This window comes from Lithobates pipiens, unplaced genomic scaffold (assembly GCF_037356315.1).
Source record: "Lithobates pipiens isolate NorthernLeopardFrog02 unplaced genomic scaffold, aLitPip1_a1.2 Scaffold_27, whole genome shotgun sequence".
NCBI classification, from domain to species: domain Eukaryota; kingdom Metazoa; phylum Chordata; class Amphibia; order Anura; family Ranidae; genus Lithobates; species Lithobates pipiens.
In genome coordinates this window covers 18,462,874-18,480,575 of record NW_027507788.1, presented here as the reverse complement: position 1 = coordinate 18,480,575, position 17,702 = coordinate 18,462,874, and the positions used below count along the sequence as shown (strand labels likewise).

Here is a 17,702-nt window from a genome sequence, read left to right as displayed (position 1 = left end):
CCTCTCTATACACCCTAAAAGACACCTTATCCCACTTCTTTGCACTAAAGTTTTAACAAGGAGACACTTTGCACTTGCTATTTGCAGTACTGGATGCCATTACACGGAGATTCCCTCTGGGCCCTTGTTAGGCTAGCTGAAGACATTGAACATCTAAATCCTCAGGACTTCTTCACCTACCCCTTCCACTTAAAGGACTTTGTGCCTAATATTTGCACACATTTCAAGGGGAACTCACCTCAGAAATTAAGGCAGGCCATACATGGGTCAAATTTCGAAAGAATCCTCTTTCGAAAATCTTACATACAAATTTTCGTTCATATTTCGCACCATTAGTGGGCTGCAGCAACAGCCGATTTTTGTGCGGCCATCGAATTTGAGCAATCGGGCATGTTGGAAATTGATTTTCTAATCGATGGTGGGAGAATCGTGGGAGAAATGTAATTGAAAAATAAATGTGCATGTAGCGCCGGCTCCTGATGACCACGTGCTATGTTTTTTGAAAGTTAAGGTTACACCTGAACTGCAGTTTAGTTTGGGTACAATTGTTCTAAATTTGGACCTCAGCATCAGTCTGACTGGACTATAGGCTGTTCAGCCTGGCCACATAGAGCACTGTCTCTTCTGGCAGGCATGGAACCACAGTCTGGTTGGGTGCTTTACATTTACTCTCTCTCGGAGCCACCCAGTGGGAGTGTCACTCTTGCTGTGCTTTCTGGGAGAGGGTACTTAAGATGCGGATGTCACGTGGTTCGGGGTTCCGGTCCAGAAGTATGTTCTGACTCCATGGTCCTGGTCCTCCTGACCAGCCCCGAGGAAGGCTATGGCCTGGGGTGCGGATCCACCCAACTTATTGTCTCGGGGCTGGCTAGCCTGAGGCAAGGAAACTAAAGAAGGATTCTGAGGTGGTCCAGTGCTGTCTCCGGTAGTTGGAGATGCCCAGTAACTTCGTAGCTATCCAAGGGAGGACTCTTCAGAAGAAGGACACGTATGGGTTGGCTTCTTAGCAAGAGCCTGGTGGGACTGAAGTACCTAAGTGAATCCTGCGGGTATTGCCAAGCTGGCTGAAAGATCCAGGTATCACACGAGTGTTCCACAAGTTTTAGTTACCTAAATGTTCTACAACACCGTCTGTGGCAGAGACGTATTCCTGCAAGTTCTACAACAATGTCTGTCGCAGAGACTTGCTCCTGAGTGAAGCATCTTGTTGGCTGCTAGGCCTTATGAGAGAGGGACTATCCAACTTGAGTGAACATTCATTTGTGAATGGCAAGTCCTTCATTATTGACTTTGACACTAAGCCCCTGTACACACGGTCGGAGAATCCGTCGGAATGTGTCCTATCGGACCGTGTTGTCGGATAATCCGACTGTGTGTGGTATGCATCGGACTGATTCCATCGGAATATCCGTCAGACCCAATTTTATAACTTGTTGGAAATATTTTCCGACCAACTGGTTCGATCGGACATACTCTGATCATGTGTAGAGAATTTTGATCGGACCAAGTGCCACGCATGCGCAGATCAAATTCCTACATCAAAGCTATTGGCTACTAGCCTGAACGTAGTCCCATCGTAACGAAATTACGTCATCACGTTCTGAATAATCGGATTTTTCGACAACTTAGTCCGACCGTGTGTATGCAACAGTTTCGGACAAGATCCGACGGACAAAATCCGACGGACAAAATCCGACGGATTTGGTTGTCGAAATCTCCGACCATGTGTACAAGGGCTAAGAGTACCTGAACTTCCTTCCTAACCCTCTGATCCTATTTTAAGAGACTGTTTGTTGTCTACGTTTTTTTGCAATAAAAATCCCTTTATGCAGATCTGTCATCAGTCTCTAAAGTTACTGGGCCATCTACCACAGGAAACCCCTAGACACAAATTGAGGAGAAGAAGGTAACGGTAAGCCCAATTAAAGCAGCAGCTCCTTCGGGGGTTAGTGCTACATGCATGTACAAGAAAAGGAAATTCCCGTTAAGAAAAGAAGATTCCGAGCCACAAAAATTCTTTTCTGTAGCAACATGAGGTGAATTTCAAAATCAATGGTGTAACCATCAGATTACAAAACTCACAAATTTTCTGATTTCCAAAAGAAAATTCTTTAGAAATTTGACCATGTAATGGCCAGCCTAAGTCTTCCATTTCTGGTTATTTATTGTTTGATAGTTGGTCACAGAGGTTGTGGGCCCGTGACATCAGGAGTTAAAGGAAGCAGTCTGGTGTCTGTATAATTGCATTGTCATTTAAAAATGTTTGAACCCAGGGTGTTCGAGGTGTCGAGAGGCTTGCAAGGTGTGGGCAACCTTTGGGGTCAGCCATCTTCAAGTGGCCTTCGTTGGGTTGGTGCTACACCTGTGTGGTTGTTTCTACTGTCCTGGATTTCCAGAGGATATTTGGACTTTATATACAGAGTGAGGGTCCTCTTTGGCAAGTAATTGAAGCAAAGATAAGAGTCTTGCAATCACAAAATTTGTGCTGTTATCCATAGCACATACCTCCCAACATTTTTAGATGGGAATGAGCGACACCTACTAGCAAACATATTTAGGCATATTTAGGACACGCCCCCTGCCATACCCCCTTAATATAGAATTAACCAAATAAAAAGGTTAGTTGTATAAACAAGGGCTTTTTTTTTATCACTACTAATCCTTTATAATGGCTTATAAAATTTAAAAATGCAGCAATTTAGAATTTGAATGAAAGGTTTAGCACTGGGAAAAAAAGTGCATTTTATATACAACTATACAGATCAGACCAAAATTAGGGACAGATGAGGGGGAACGAGGGACATTGCTCCAAATCAGGGACAGTCCCTCAAAATCAGGGACAGTTGGGAGCTATGATAGCATGCAATCAGAAGAGTGTGGTTTGGCCAAGCACAAATTCAAATACACATGTGATTGCTTGCTATGGCTCATTGCACTCAATAACTGATAGTCTGTAGACAGAGGCGGCTCTTTAATTAGGCAGATTAGGCGGTCGCCTAAGGCCTCACTCTCACAGGGGCCTCGCGGCCTCCTAATTTGGCTGACTCGCACACGGAACATCGCTTTTTTGGGAAATGTCTCTCTCCCTATGTGGAGATCCTCTCTGTTCCGGTAAATTACCTGTATTGCCAGGACCTTGCCAGGCTGAATCCTGCTGGAGCAGAGCCAAGTGGCTCCAGTGAATTCCCTGGCAGGAGGGGCACTAATGTGGGCACACCCGCCCTCAGCTTGTGTGGGCTGTTTAGCATTCATCGTGCTGTAATCTGAACTCAGGGAGAAATGCTGGCTGCCTTCCTCAGCTCCGATGTCTACAGACCGGAAAAAGAGCTGACAGGAGGAGGATCCCTATTCTGCCTGTCAAGCTTCCCGTGAAATAGTGGGACTCCTGTCATATACCTGATCTTTCTGCTGCCTTTCAAGCCTCTCAGTAGTGGTAACACTCCTGTCCTGGCCCAGACTCACCCCCGACTCTATTGTCTCATCCACCACTGATAACTTGCTTGAATTATTTTTCCCATTATGGGCGTGAGTGGGGCCTCGTGTCTAAGTTTTGCCTAGGGTCTCACAAAACCTAGAGCCGCCTCTGTCTGTAGATAAAACTGTGCACACCACATCTAAAAGTCTTCCGCGTTCCGTTTAGATTTTTCTGCAATGATAACTTTTCCCAGTTTAAACAGCAGAATAACAAGTGTTCAGTTATCTCCCTCTTGTGGCCACTGTGGAAAAATAATATTTATGTTTAAAGGAACACTCCACTATTGTTAAAACAACTAATATGACATTTAACATGACTATACATGCATTTTTTTTTAAATTGAATAGTATTGCTATTAAACATGACTTTTTCCACTTAGTTCAGCAGCTTTTATCATTTTTTAAAACTCAAAAAATGTAATACAACATAGCAACCTGAAGGCATTCTGTACATTGTTGACGTACTGAATGCCCCAGAAATGAACGACAGAAATGTCTTTTTGCTCTGGTCGTCCAAGGCCATGCAGGCCATACAGGCGATCAAGGAGTATCTACTGTTTGACTTCCTAATGGGAGCAGCCAGCTGCACCATCAGATCTTTTCTCGATCGAACTGACAGAAATGGTAAACCAGAGAAACATCACTGAGTGTCGGGGGGGGGGGGGGGGGTGGTTGGGGGGGGTTCCTTCCACCGATTCGAAAAGCGTTACAGTGGCTCATGAGTCGCTCAGACCGCTATCATGAGAAAGTCGCTGGCTGTTGCTGATTCAAGGGTTATGACTGATATCTTCAGCCATAATCCCAATAAACTACTTGCAAATTGCAATGTATATATATATATATATATATATATATATATACATACAGTACAGACCAAAGTTTGAACACACCTTCTCATTCAAAGAGTTTTCTTTCTTTTCATGACTATGAAAATTGTAGATTCACAATGAAGGCATCAAAACTATGAATTAACACATGTGGAATTATATACTGAACAAAAAAGTGTGAAACAACTGAAAATATGTCTTATATTCTAGGTTCTTCAAAGTAGCCACCTTTTGCTTTGATTACTGCTCCGCACACTCTTGGCATTCTGTTGATGAGCTTCAAGAGGTAGTCACCTGAAATGGCTTTCCAACAGTCTTGAAGGAGTTCCCAGAGATGCTTAGCACTTGTTGGCCCTTTTGCCTTCACTCTGCGGTCCAGCACACCCCAAACCATCTCGATTGGGTTCAGGTCCGGTGACTGTGGAGGCCAGGTCATCTGGCGCAGCACCCCATCACTCTCCTTCTTGGTCAAATAGCCCTTACAAAGCCTGGAGGTGTGTTTGGGGTCATTGTCCTGTTGAAAAATAAATGATGGTCCAACTAAACGCAAACTGGATCGAATAGCATGCCGCTGCAAGATGCTGTGGTAGCCATGCTGGTTCGGTATGCCTTCAATTTTGAATAAATCCCCAATAGTGTCACCAGCAAAGCACCCCCACACCATCACACCTCCTCCTCCATGCTTCACGGTGGGAACCAGGCATGTAGAGTCCATCCGTTCACCTCTTCTGCGTCGCACAAAGACACAGTGGTTGGAAATGCTTGTTGCTTCTGGGGACACGCAACAGAAGGCTGAGCAGTCAACATATGTTGACTGATCTCCCTCCACTCTACACACCATGGCCATGGGTACATAGTGGGGGGCTCACATGGGTGGTTGGGGTTGGGGTGGGGTGCCACTTTGTAGTGGTTGTGTACATGATCTGGTAGCTTTATAGCCACTCAAATCACTTCCAGTCAGAAATCCAACAGTCAGCTTCACTAGTATATAAAGTGTGTAAGTATCCCTGCTGTGCTGGTGAAAGACTTTATTTTGCGCTTATCAAACAAATAGAACAAAATGCTTGCAATGGTATGTTTAACAGACCAAAAGGGAGCTAATAATAAATGTTCATTGCTAAGGTTTACATACATTTTCAAGCCCTGGTGCCCAACCTGTGGCCCGAGGGTGCACAAGGCCCTTGGGTATATGATGTGTGCCCTTGGACATCAGCAATCTGTAGAGGGAACATTGATTAGGGTAACAGCACTGATCTCTACTAGCCTCTTATAACATGTTTCCAGTTTCCTATTGTCTTCTGCAGCATATCCCCAGCCAACAATGGCCTCACTCTCTGACCCTCATTTCCTCTATTAGGTCTGCAGTCTCTGACAGTCCTCGCAAGCTTTTCAGATACTAAACATTATGGGCGGTCCTTTGGTGATGTTAGGGGCCACATTTGAGGCCCCTTTTAGCTCATAATCTGACAATCACTGCTTTAAAGCCTCATGTTCATGGACAAAAAGAAGGGCAAGTTGAAGGAGAAAAAGCCAGAGGGCTTCAGGTCCCAAGGATGGCCCTACATAAACCTTCCTGTGAAATACGAGCAGGATATGGATGTGTTCAGGACAACAGATTATGAAGTATTAATATTCTCAATAGATAGGCCATGAGTAACTACACGGTACACAACATGACCCCGGAAGTAGACACTGAAGAACCGGCTACAAAGAGCAAACATTTAATGGCCATATTTGAGGCCCCCTTTAGCTCATAATTTGACAACTACTGATGTAAAGCCTCATGTTTATGGACATAAAAGAAGGACAAGTTGTAGGAGAAAAGGCTAGACAGCTTCAGGTCCCAAGGATGGTCCTACATAAACCTTCTTGTGAAATACAAGCAGGAACTGGATGTGTTCCAGGGCAACCGATTGTGAAATATTATTATTCTCAATAGATAGGCCATGAGTAATTACAAGGTGCACAAAATGACCCAAGAAGTAGACACTGAAGCACCGGCTACAGAGAACAAACATTTAATGGCCACATTTGAGGCCACCTTTAGCACATAATTTGACAACCACTGCTTGAATGCCTCAAGTTTATGGACATAAAAGAAGGACAAGTTGGAGGAGAAAAGACCCAGACGGCTTCAGGTCCCAAGGATGGTCCAACATAAACCTTCCTGTGAAATACAAGCAGGAACTGGATGTGTTCCAGGGCAAAAGATTGTGAAATATTAATATTCTCAATAGATAGGCCATGAGTGATTATACGATACACAACATGACCCAGGAAGTAAACCCTGAAGAACCGGCTACAAAGAGCAAACATTTAATGGCCACATTTGAGGCCCCCTTTAGCTCATAATTTGACAACCACTGCTTTCAGGCCCCATGTTCATGGACATATGAGAAGGACAAGTTGGAGGAGAAAAGGACAGAGGGCTTTAGGTGCAAAGGATGGTCCTACACCAACCTTCCCGTGAAATACGAGCAGGAAATGGATGTGTTCCAGGGAAACAGATTGTGAAATATTAATATTCTCAATAGATAGGCCATGTGTAATTACACAGTATACAACATGACCCAGGAAGTAGACACTGAAGCACCGGCTACAAAGAGCAAACATTTAATGGTAATATTTGAGAATTATATGTACTAAACCAACACTTAGGCAATAGCTGCATTGTCCTGCTGTTTGAGAGCAAAGGTTGGCTCGGGAATTAGCAGAAGGAATACCGTGGCGCCTGCTGGGAGGTATTGCTCAAACATTGTTGGATTTATGCTTAATTGAGCCTGTGCTGAGGTTTTATAGAGCCAACGGCTGACAACTTCTGAACAACGACTGGATGTATTATGTACTAATGATATACAGTATGTACTGATGTCTGTGCTCATTAATTATTCCTATTACTTGGGAGTAATTTTTTAAGTCTATTTTTATATAAGTGTTGTGACATGTTTTGAGTAGAGATGAGGTTAGTCCTCATTACCTCTATCCGAACTTCCAATTCAAGCTATTTTGTAGTCCATTCTTCCCCACCCTGCAGCACATACAGTATAAACGAAGGGGCTGGTGATGTCACTGCCTTTATGACATGGCAAGCAACTGATTGGACTAGAGCAGTGGTCTCCAAACTGCAGCCCTTTGCTTGCCTTTATCCAGCCCTTGGGGCACTTTCACTTCCACTGAGATCAACAATGGGGCCGTATTCCTACTACTGACATCAACAATGAGGCACTATTTCTCCCATTGACACCAACAATGGAGTACTATCCTCCCACTAACACCAATGATGGGGCACTATTCCTTCCACTGACACCAATGATGGGGCACTATTCCTCCTACTGACACCAATGATGGGGCACTATTCCTCCTACTGACACCAATGATGGGGCACTATTTCTCTCATTAACACCAATGATGGGGTGCTATTCCCCCCCACTGACACCAAGGATGGGGCACTATTCCTCCCACTGACACCAATGATGGGGCACTATTTCTCCCACTGACACCAATGATCAGGCACTATTCCTCCTACTGACACTAATGATGGGGCACTATTTCTCTCATTAACACCAATGATGGGGTGCTATTCCCCCCCACTGACACCAAGGATGGGGCACTATTCCTCCCACTGACACCAAGGATGGGGCACTATTTCTCCCACTGACACCAAGGATGGGGTACAATTCCTCCCACTGACACCAAGCATGGGGCACTATTTCTCCCACTGACACCAATAATGGGGCACTATTTTTCCCACTGTTACGAAAGATGCATTGCTACTGCCACTGATGCCATGACAACTTTTACTCCCAATGGCCACAGTCCGGCCCCCCTAAGTCTGGAGGACAGTAAACTGGCCCTTTGTTTAGAAAGTTTGGAGACCCCTGGACTAGAGAATAGCGCAAAGTGTAAGTTCGGGTAGAGATAAGCACGGAGCTCATTTCTAATTTTGAGGAACATATTTACCGCATTTATCGGCATATAACACGCACAGGCGTATAACACGCACCTTCATTTTAGGAGGGAAGTTTCAGGAATTTTTTTTTTTTTAATGAAGAACTTTGTAGAAAAATAAGGGTCAGTGCCCATCAATGCAGCCTCACCATTGCCCACCTGTAACCTGATCAATGCCATCTGCAGCCTTACAATTGCCCATCAGTGCATCTTGATCAATGCCCATCTGCAGCCTCACAATTGCCCATCAATGCAGCCTGATCAATGCCCATCTACAGCCTAACAATTGCCCATCAATGCAGCCTGATCAAAGCCCATCTACAGCCTCACAATTGCCCATCAGTGCAGCTTGATCAATGCCCATATGCAGCCTCACCTTTGCCATGAATGCAGCCTGATCAGTGCCCATCTGCAGCCTCACCTCAGATTACTACTGCCTTGAAGGGGACAGGGATGGGGGCGGGGCAAGCGCCGTCAGATTACATACAGTGCGCATCTCCTGTTTTCTCAGCAGCCTCTTTAATACAAAGTTCTATGATAGACAGAACACTGATCCAATGCCGGCCCAGGAGACGGGACTTCCTATTGGAGAGGCCGCTGAGTAAACAGGAGATTCTCGCTGTATATAATCTGACGGCTCTCGTCCTATCCCCTCCCCATTCCCTCCTAGGCAGCCCAAATTTCACTATCAGTGTATAACGCACACACACTATTAGCACCCGATTTTCAGGGTGAAAAAGTGAGTGTTATACGCCAATAAATACAGTAATAGAAATTAGTCAGTTCTCCCCCTAGTGGTTATTTTTTTGTCAGATTACTCTACATTCTTGCTGAGCAGCTGCTGCAACGACATACATTACATACAACATACATACAAGTCAAGTCATCTGTTTTCTGTGAATGCCCATTGATAAGATCTATGTAGATTAACACTGAGATGAGGTTGCTGTGCTACACTAAAAGACAGCTATAGACGATTCATTTATTTATTTTCAACTAGTGGGTTGAACAAAAATAACAACTCAATTCCCCCATTCACACATTCAAGGTGTGTGGGGGAATCCTCCCGCTGAGCCTCCCCCTTCATAAGAATACACTGATCAGCTATAGCCGGTGGCAATGATCAAGTGGAAATTTTCCAATAAATCTTCCAACCGGGCAGTTGCACCGAAGTCGATTAGTAGTTTGACTTCTGTACAACTTTCCTGCCTGTACATGGTGCGAAACTCAGGCAGTCCCTGCTGAACTGGTTGAATTTCGATCCAAAAATGGATGGCTTAAAGCAACCCGGCCAGGTTTAAAATTGTGTTCCTGCAAAAGAAGAGCATTTACAGAATGCTGCAGCCTCTGGGGTGTCTGTGCAGTGTGGTTCCATGTGTAGCACTACCACTAGAGGAGATGCTGAATTGCCTTGTGATTACGCTGCACGCTTGAAGATGAAACATCTCACTCACCCAGCACTTACCGACACATTTTTGGGTAGAATGGAAAGAAAGTAGAACCCATTTCAGGTTTTTATTGCTGTATGTGCCTGTTTGGGTTGTCCCCAGAACAGGAATACTGGGGATATCTTCTAATGGGGACACTAGTTCTGATGACCCTGGTGACAACAAGGGATTTTTTCACTTTAAATGGATTTTTTCTCCCTTCCTGTTTTGGCTTTGGGACAGGAAGTGAAGGGAGATCTTGCCAATAGGACACAGATGACAAAAGTAAACCTTACAGGGGTTATAACTCTCCCTTACTCTATTCAAAATTGGCAGAAAAATGGCTTTAGTTTTAATTAAGACTGTCCTCTCAGCAGCCCGCAGACACACTTCCCCCTGCTTTGTTGCATCAGACCATCACTGTCCTCCAGGATCAATCCAGAACCAGCCAAAATGTATGTCCCCTGCACTGGAGACATGGATGAGCATTGCAAAGTTTTCTCCTTAAAGTTGGCTGCTGCACTTCTGCATTAATGAATATTCAGTTTAGCCCTGTCCACATTGCAGAGGGATAATACAGCAGCAATAAAGAAAGAATTTCCACAGCAGTTATCAGCTTGAGTCCGGGTTGCATATACATAGCTCCCAAATACTGTCCCTGATTTTGAGGGACTATCCTTGATTTGGAACAAAGTCCATCTGTCCCTCTTTATCCTTATTTGTCCCTCCTTTTATATCTGATCTATATAGATGTATATAAAATGCACTACTTATCTATCAAAAACGTGTTATCTCAATGCTAAACCTTTCATCCAAATTCTAGATGGCTACATTTGTAAATTTCAGAAGTCATTATGAATCAATTATGGATCAATCCAGACCCAGCCAAGCTCTCTGCCCCCTCCACTGGACACACTCCATGGATGAGCATTGCAACGTTTTCTCCTTAAAGTTGGCTGCTGCACTTCTGCATTAATGAATATTCAGTTTAGCCCTGTCCACATTGCAGAGGGATAATACAGCAGCAATAAAGAATGAATTTCCACAGCAGTTTTCAGCTTGAGTCCGGGTTGCATATACATAGCTCCCAACTACTGTCCCTGATTTCAAGGGACTATCCTTGATTTGGAACAAAGTCCCTCTGTCCCTCTTTCTCCTTATTTGTCCCTATTTTTATGTCTGATCTATATAGTTGTATATCAAATGCACTACTTATCAAAAAGTGTTATCCCGATGCTAAACCTTTCATCCAAATTCTAGATTGCTACATTTGTAAATTTCAGAAAAGCCAGAAATATCCCTGCTGGGAGCTGTGGGAGCATAGGACTGCAGGCATCCAAGACGGTAAATACCACCCTTGAGGGGAGAGATGGAAAGTGGTTTTAGCATCCTATGAACAACTTTAGAGCTTATATGTAAGTCATTTCTGGGGTGTTTGGTTTTCTCCTCCACCTTACATCCTTATTTTATTTATTGGAGTAATTTGAAATATTTTTTTGGGATACGCTTTCTGCACTTTCTTCTGAAGAAGTGTAACTTCATCCATGAAACGCGTCAAGCTTTTAAATGCAGTTTTGTATTTAATCATTTGTTTACATTATACCCTTTTCTTTGATTTTATGTATCATGTGCAATAATGGAATTTTCACATTTGTCTATTATATGCCCATCAGCTCGCCTTATCTGCTATGTTCCATGTCCCATGTGTATTTATATCAATAAACTTTCTCATTATTGGGCAATTTATTTATTTTTGTCTAACACACATCTCACTCAAAGTCCCAAATCCCCCCCCCCCCCCCCCTTTTTGTTAATGTAAAAAAATAATTTGAATGGTTTTTATTTCATACAAAATACCGTATTTTCCGGCGTATAAGACGACCTTTTACACTTAAAAAAACTGGCCAAAAAGCAGGGGTTATATGCCAGGTCAGCCCCTTGGATGCCTGCTGATTGTTCGGTAATACTGTATGTAGCTTCGGCTACATAAAGTATATACCGCTGGGCCAATCCCAGTGAGCGATGTATTCAAATGAATACAGAGCCTGCTCGGATTGGAGTACCAACCTCTGCTAATCCGAGCCTGCTCGGATTGGCTTTGAGAGTCAGAGAGGCGCGGGCTGATGATGTTACAGCCTCTGCCAATCCAAGCAGGCTTTGTATTCATTAATATCCTATTCATTAATAGGATACGTGGCTCGCCGTTATTGGCTCCAGCAAAAGCAGCGAGAAAGATATGGCGCCAGCTCCAGCAAGAAATATCAAGCGTTGGAAGGGGGGTCATCTTATACGGTAAGTACAGGAAAAAACGCTTAAAAAACTGTAAGATTAGGGGGTCGTCTTATATGCCCGGTTGCCTTATACCCCGGCATATATGGTGTTCAAATGTTGAATGAATAACATAAAAGTAGAAGGCCAACAAAATACAATATATATCACCTATATTGTACATAAATGTATGTGTCTATGCTTCTGTATACCAACTCTAAGCCCTTGTACACACGGTCGGATAATCCATCGGAATGTGTCCTATCGGACCGTGTTGTCGGATAATCCGACTGTGTGTGGTATGCATCGGACTGTTTCTGTCGGAATATCCGTCGGACCAAATTTTCCAACTTGCTGGAAATATTTTCCGACAAACTGGTCCGATAGGACATACTCCGATCATGTGTAGAGAATTCCGATCGGACAAAGTGCCACGCATGCTCAGATCAAATTCCTACACCAAAGCTATTGGCTACTAGCCTGAACGTAGTCCCATTGTAACAAAATTACGTCATCACGTTCTGAAAGATCGGATTTTTCGACAACTTTGTCCGACCATGTGTATGCAACAGTTTCGGACAAGATCCGAGGGACAAAATCCGACGGATTTGGTTGTCGGAATCTCCGACCGTGTGTACAAGGGCTTACATGTTACTGGAGGGTTGTTAAAATAATATAGCATAACCATCCTACACTCATACAAAAACCATACTATAAATAATCATACTGAACCACTCACAACATATGTTTTTGTATAATGCCGCGTACACAGGATCGGAATTTTGGCCAGCAAAAGACCGATGAGAGCTTTTCATCGGAAAACGCGACCGTGTGTATGCTCCATTGGAATTTAGCTGGCCGAATTCCCGCCAGCAAAAATTTGAGAGCATGTTCTCAATTTTTGCGACGGAAAAACTTTCTATCGGAAATGCCGATCGTGTGTATGCAATTCCGACACGCAAAAACTCACACATGCTCAAATTCAACTATGAGATGGAAGCTATTGGCTACTGGCTATTGATCTTCCTTTTCCTAGTCCCGTCGTATGTGTTGCACGTCACCGCGTTGTTGACGGTCGGAATTTGGTGTGACCGTGTGTATGCAAGACAGCTTGAGCGAAATCCCATCGAAATTCCATCGGGAAAATCATCAGAGCTTTTTCCAACCAAAATTCCGATCGTGTGTACGCGGCATAAGTATAGGTTGGACTTGATGGACTTGTGTCTTTTTTCAACCTCACCTACTATGCAACTATGTATGTAAGTTATGTTACATTATATTAACAAACCTCCCACAGGCAGTGCGTTACCAGCCCGATCACCAGGCATAAATAAAGATAAAAAATCCTAACAAAGGGAAACTAAGGGCAGCCACCACTATTAAGGATTGGCAACTTGCAACCCCATTACTCTTTTGTTTTTGGGTTTCATACCACTTTAATGCCAATGAGGACAAAGAAAGAGAATATGAGAGAAACCAGGAAAGACTCTGTGCCATGACGCCCTCATATTCTTGTTGGAGCCCACACTTTGTCAATATTTTTACAACAAAGGATCGCAAACTCAAAGGCCTTTTTAAGACCCCTTTTACACCAGGGCGGTTTGCAGGCGCTATAGCGTTAGAAATAGCGCCTGCAATCCGCCCTAAAGAAGCTGCACCATTGTATGTAGTGTGAAAGCCCGAGGGCTTTCACACTACATCGGTGTGCTGGCAGGACATCAGAAAAAAGTCCTGCCAGCAGCTTCTTTGGAGCGGTGAAGGAGCGGTGTGTTTACCGCTCCTCCACCGCTGCTCCCCATTGAAATCAATGGGGCAGCGCTGTAATACCGCCGGGAAAACGCAGCTATTGCGGCGTATTGCCGGCGGTTTTAACCCTTTCGCGACCGCTAGAGGGGGGTAAAAGCGCCCCGCTAGCGCCCGAAATGCACCGCAAATCCGGCGTTAAAACGCCGCTAAAAATACCGCCGACGCAATGGGCGGTGTGGTGTGAAAGGGGTCTTAGGAATGGCATGCATAAACCATCTCAGGAATATCTAAATACAGCCATAGCAATATTTGCAGTGAGAGGTGGGAAGGATATGTCAACTAGAAGACCAGTTTTTCAGTAAAAAAAAACCCCAACCTATATCATTGGAGTAAAAAAACAAAAACATTTAATGACAGAACAAAATTCAAATAAAATTAACAAAAAAAGTGCTGCCCTGCATCTTTTATGTCATCTTGACGATTTTCTGGCGGTGAATGGGTTGGTGAAATGAGGGTGAGCATACCTATCCACTTGGAGCCTTAGGCCGCGTACACACGCGCGGACTGTTGGCCCAACCTTGTCCGCTGAACAGTGTTTGGGCGGACAGTCCGCTCGTGTGTGGGCTTTCAGCGGACAGTTTCAGCGGACAGTTGGACGGACAAGGTTTTACGGAAATTCCGAAAAACTGTCCGCTGAAACCTTGTTTCAACGAACAGTCCGCCCGTGTGTAGGCTTGTTCGTCAAACTAAGTTCCGCGCATGCTCAGAAAGGATTTTCAAGCTGAAAGTTATAATGCAGTGTATAGGACGTCGTATTTTGCGTCCCGTCGTACGTGCCGTTCACGTCATCGCGCACGGTTTCAGCAAACTGTTCGTTCGTCGTGTGTGGCCATGTCCGTCCATGCTAAGTTTGAGCGGACTGTTCGCTCAAACTGTTGGACGGACAAAGTTGGGCCAACAGTCCGCGCGTGTGTACGCGGCCTTACTCATGCCTTCTGTTAACCATATATATGTCTTGTTATATGTACAAAGCTATGTAAAATTGTCTAAAGAATTGGACCTTGCAAACTTAACTTATGTTTTTCCTCTTTATTGTTTGATTTTGTTATTTTGGTAGTTGGCATATCCTCTGATGAAGCAATAAGCGGAACATGTCGGGATAAACCAATCACAACTACCTCAATCATACCTCTTTCTGGATCGCAAGTTGTATATAACATTTTGTATGACTATAAAGGCTGTTTTTTGTTTTTACGGGATTGTTATAATAAAATATTTATAAACTTTTATATATATATTTCTTCTTTGAGTATTGCACCATTAATGTCCCACTTCCCTGGTTTGGTTTTTTCCAAAAAATTTATTGATATAACAAAAAAAGTAGTTGATCAACACTCAAAACCAAGGACCAACATTTTTGGAGACATATTAGAACTGCCCCTTGACATCAATGACATCCACTAACTCTACATATTATGTGGCTCTGCATGGTCCTAACATGAAACTCTTATCGCTTTAGTCTCTCTCTCACAAGGAGCAATGCAAATTTTATAGCAACACTTTTCAAAATGCAACTTTTTCAAAACGTCCACCAGCCCCTCCAAAAAGACTTTCTTAAAGGATGCAGAAGAGAAGTAGAATATGATGGGATCCAACGATGCGTTGAAGGTGCTTAAGAGTAGAGTGTAGACTCTCCATTCTGGACTATCACCTTGGAAAAAGCCCACAACATGTGATAAATTATAGGGCATGAAGCAAATAATGAAATTAATGAGGGTGATCCCCACTAGGCAGATGGCTCTTGTTCTTCTCTTATTCTCCAGGCGAGGCTGAGACAGGAGGATCTTGATGAAGTTGGAGTAACAGAAGATAGTGATCACAAATGGGATAAAGAAGAGAAACAAGCAAATTTCTAGCCTCACCGGGAGTAGAATTTCGAGCTGTGCTGGTGAAAACGTACTGTAACACATCGTATTGTTTTGTTCTGTCACATTATTGGGAATAGCGTGCTCCACGATGTACACAATACTGCAGTGGACAGATCCAATGATCCAGATGAAGAGGCTAACCAGCACAGAGTAGATTGGTTTACGGAGAAGCACGTATTTGAATGGAAAGGCAACAGCAAGATACCTCTCCACGCTGATGGCCATGAGGAAGAGAGAAGTAATGTAAATGCTGCTAAAGTACATAAACGATGACAAAGGACATAAAACATATGGTATATTCCACTGCATGTCGGACGCTGCTTCCAACATGCGGAAGGGAAGAAACATCAAAAGTAACAAATCGGAAATGGTCAGGTTGACCAGCAGGATGTCCACTGGTACGACACCTTGTCTAAATTTTTTAATGAGCGTACACAGGGCCATTATGTTCAGGGGAAGTCCTGTTACAAATGTGGAGATGTAGACAAACAAAAATAGGGCATCCGATCCTGGAAAAAGGGACATGATGGTTGAACTTAATATTGGCGATGTTGAATTTTGCCAAGTCCCTTGTTGATTTGTTTTTGAGCTGGAGGCTTCTTCAGTATACTAAAAAAATAATTAAAAATAATCAGGTAACTTGAAATATTGAAATATTCTCAAACGAGTCGTTTGAGAATTTTTTGTGCGGCAACCTTCATTATTAAAACCAGTAGCTAAAATAAAGTTTCCACTGCAAAGTAGATCTAAGATACTCACCTCTCCTGCTGCCTTCTCCACTAGTCTCTGCAGTTGTGAAAAGAAATCACCTGATGAAGAATCTTGGAAATGAATGCTTGTTGAAACATAATGAAAAGCCTGATAAACTCGGTCTTTATTGTCCTTACTGTGTAACCAAGTGTCTGCCTTATCAAGCTATTGATATACTGCTATAATATTAGACTTATCACACTAATACTGTGCTCAGTGTACATTAAATGTGGATGCTACAGTGATAAGACAATATTGAGGTCACAGGACCTCGCTGTTGGTCATAAATAATCTCTACAAGGTGATTAATTGAAATCTTTATTAATAAGTAGATTGAGATACCAAGCAAATTAGTAATTTGCTTCCTACTGCCAGGCCTTCTGTCTCCTCCTACTCATGAATTGCCTACCTGGGAATCCCAGTCCTGAGCCACAATATTTGCCCAGGACATATTATAAAGCTCTGGGCTGTCCTGGTAAAGGTTCACTAACTTGTCTTATAGAAGCGAATAGACATAGTTGGAGGGTCCAGCCATTCCCGAGGAACATGTCTTATGTGGCATCCTCAATCAACATGTTTCCTCCCTACAGTCTCTTGCTCCCCTTCCTTCCACATTCAAGGGGCTCTTTTTTTTCCGTTTGCTCTCCATGAACTTTCAGTGAAGTGACCAATTCTTGTAGTTTTCCATTTTTAATACTTATTGTTTTTTTTTTATGACTAATGTTAATTTTTCCATCTTTTTTTTGTGTGCACTTGTCCAGTAGAACATTCACAGTGATAGCCCTTGTACACACGGTCGGACATTCCGATGGACAGTGTCCGATAGGACTGTGTTGTCGGATAATCCAACAGTGTGTGGGCTCCATCGGACTGTTTCCGTCGGAGTATCCGACGGACCAAGTTTTCCAGCTGGGCTATAAAATTTTCCGACAACATGATCCGATCGGACTTTGTCCGATCATGTGTAGAGAATTCCGATCGGACAAAGTGCCACGCATGCTCAGATCAAATTCCTAGACCAAAGCTATTGGCTACTAGCCTGAACGTAGCCTGAACATAGTCCCGTCATCACGTTAAGTACGATTGGATTTTCTGACAACTTTGTCCGACTGTGTGTATGCAACAGTTTCGGACAAAATCCGACGGATTTGGTTGTCGGAATGTCCGACCGTGTGTACAAGGGCATAGAGTATTATGACCTGGGCATGCAATAATGCACCATTGCATTGCACCAGTAAATGGAAGACTGATCAGTGGGGAACGGACATGTTCGGAGTTGGGGAGCCTTGCAGTTTGTGCTCTAATTTTTCCCATTGGTAAGTAACAAAAAGAGA

General features: G+C 43.5%; 1 protein-coding gene across 1 annotated transcript; it reads right to left on the bottom strand.

Moving 5' to 3' along the window:
* Positions 1 to 14,817: 14,817 nt before the first annotated feature.
* LOC143933111 (free fatty acid receptor 2-like) lies at positions 14,818 to 16,454 on the bottom strand. Its single transcript, XM_077456051.1, has 2 exons — positions 16,378 to 16,454; positions 14,818 to 16,227 (listed from the first exon to the last, which is right to left on the bottom strand). The coding sequence occupies exon 2, from the start codon at positions 16,141 to 16,143 to the stop codon at positions 15,184 to 15,186; it is 960 nt and encodes a 319-aa protein (XP_077312177.1). The 5' UTR covers positions 16,144 to 16,227; positions 16,378 to 16,454; the 3' UTR covers positions 14,818 to 15,183.
* Between the last annotated feature and the right edge of the window lie 1,248 nt (positions 16,455 to 17,702).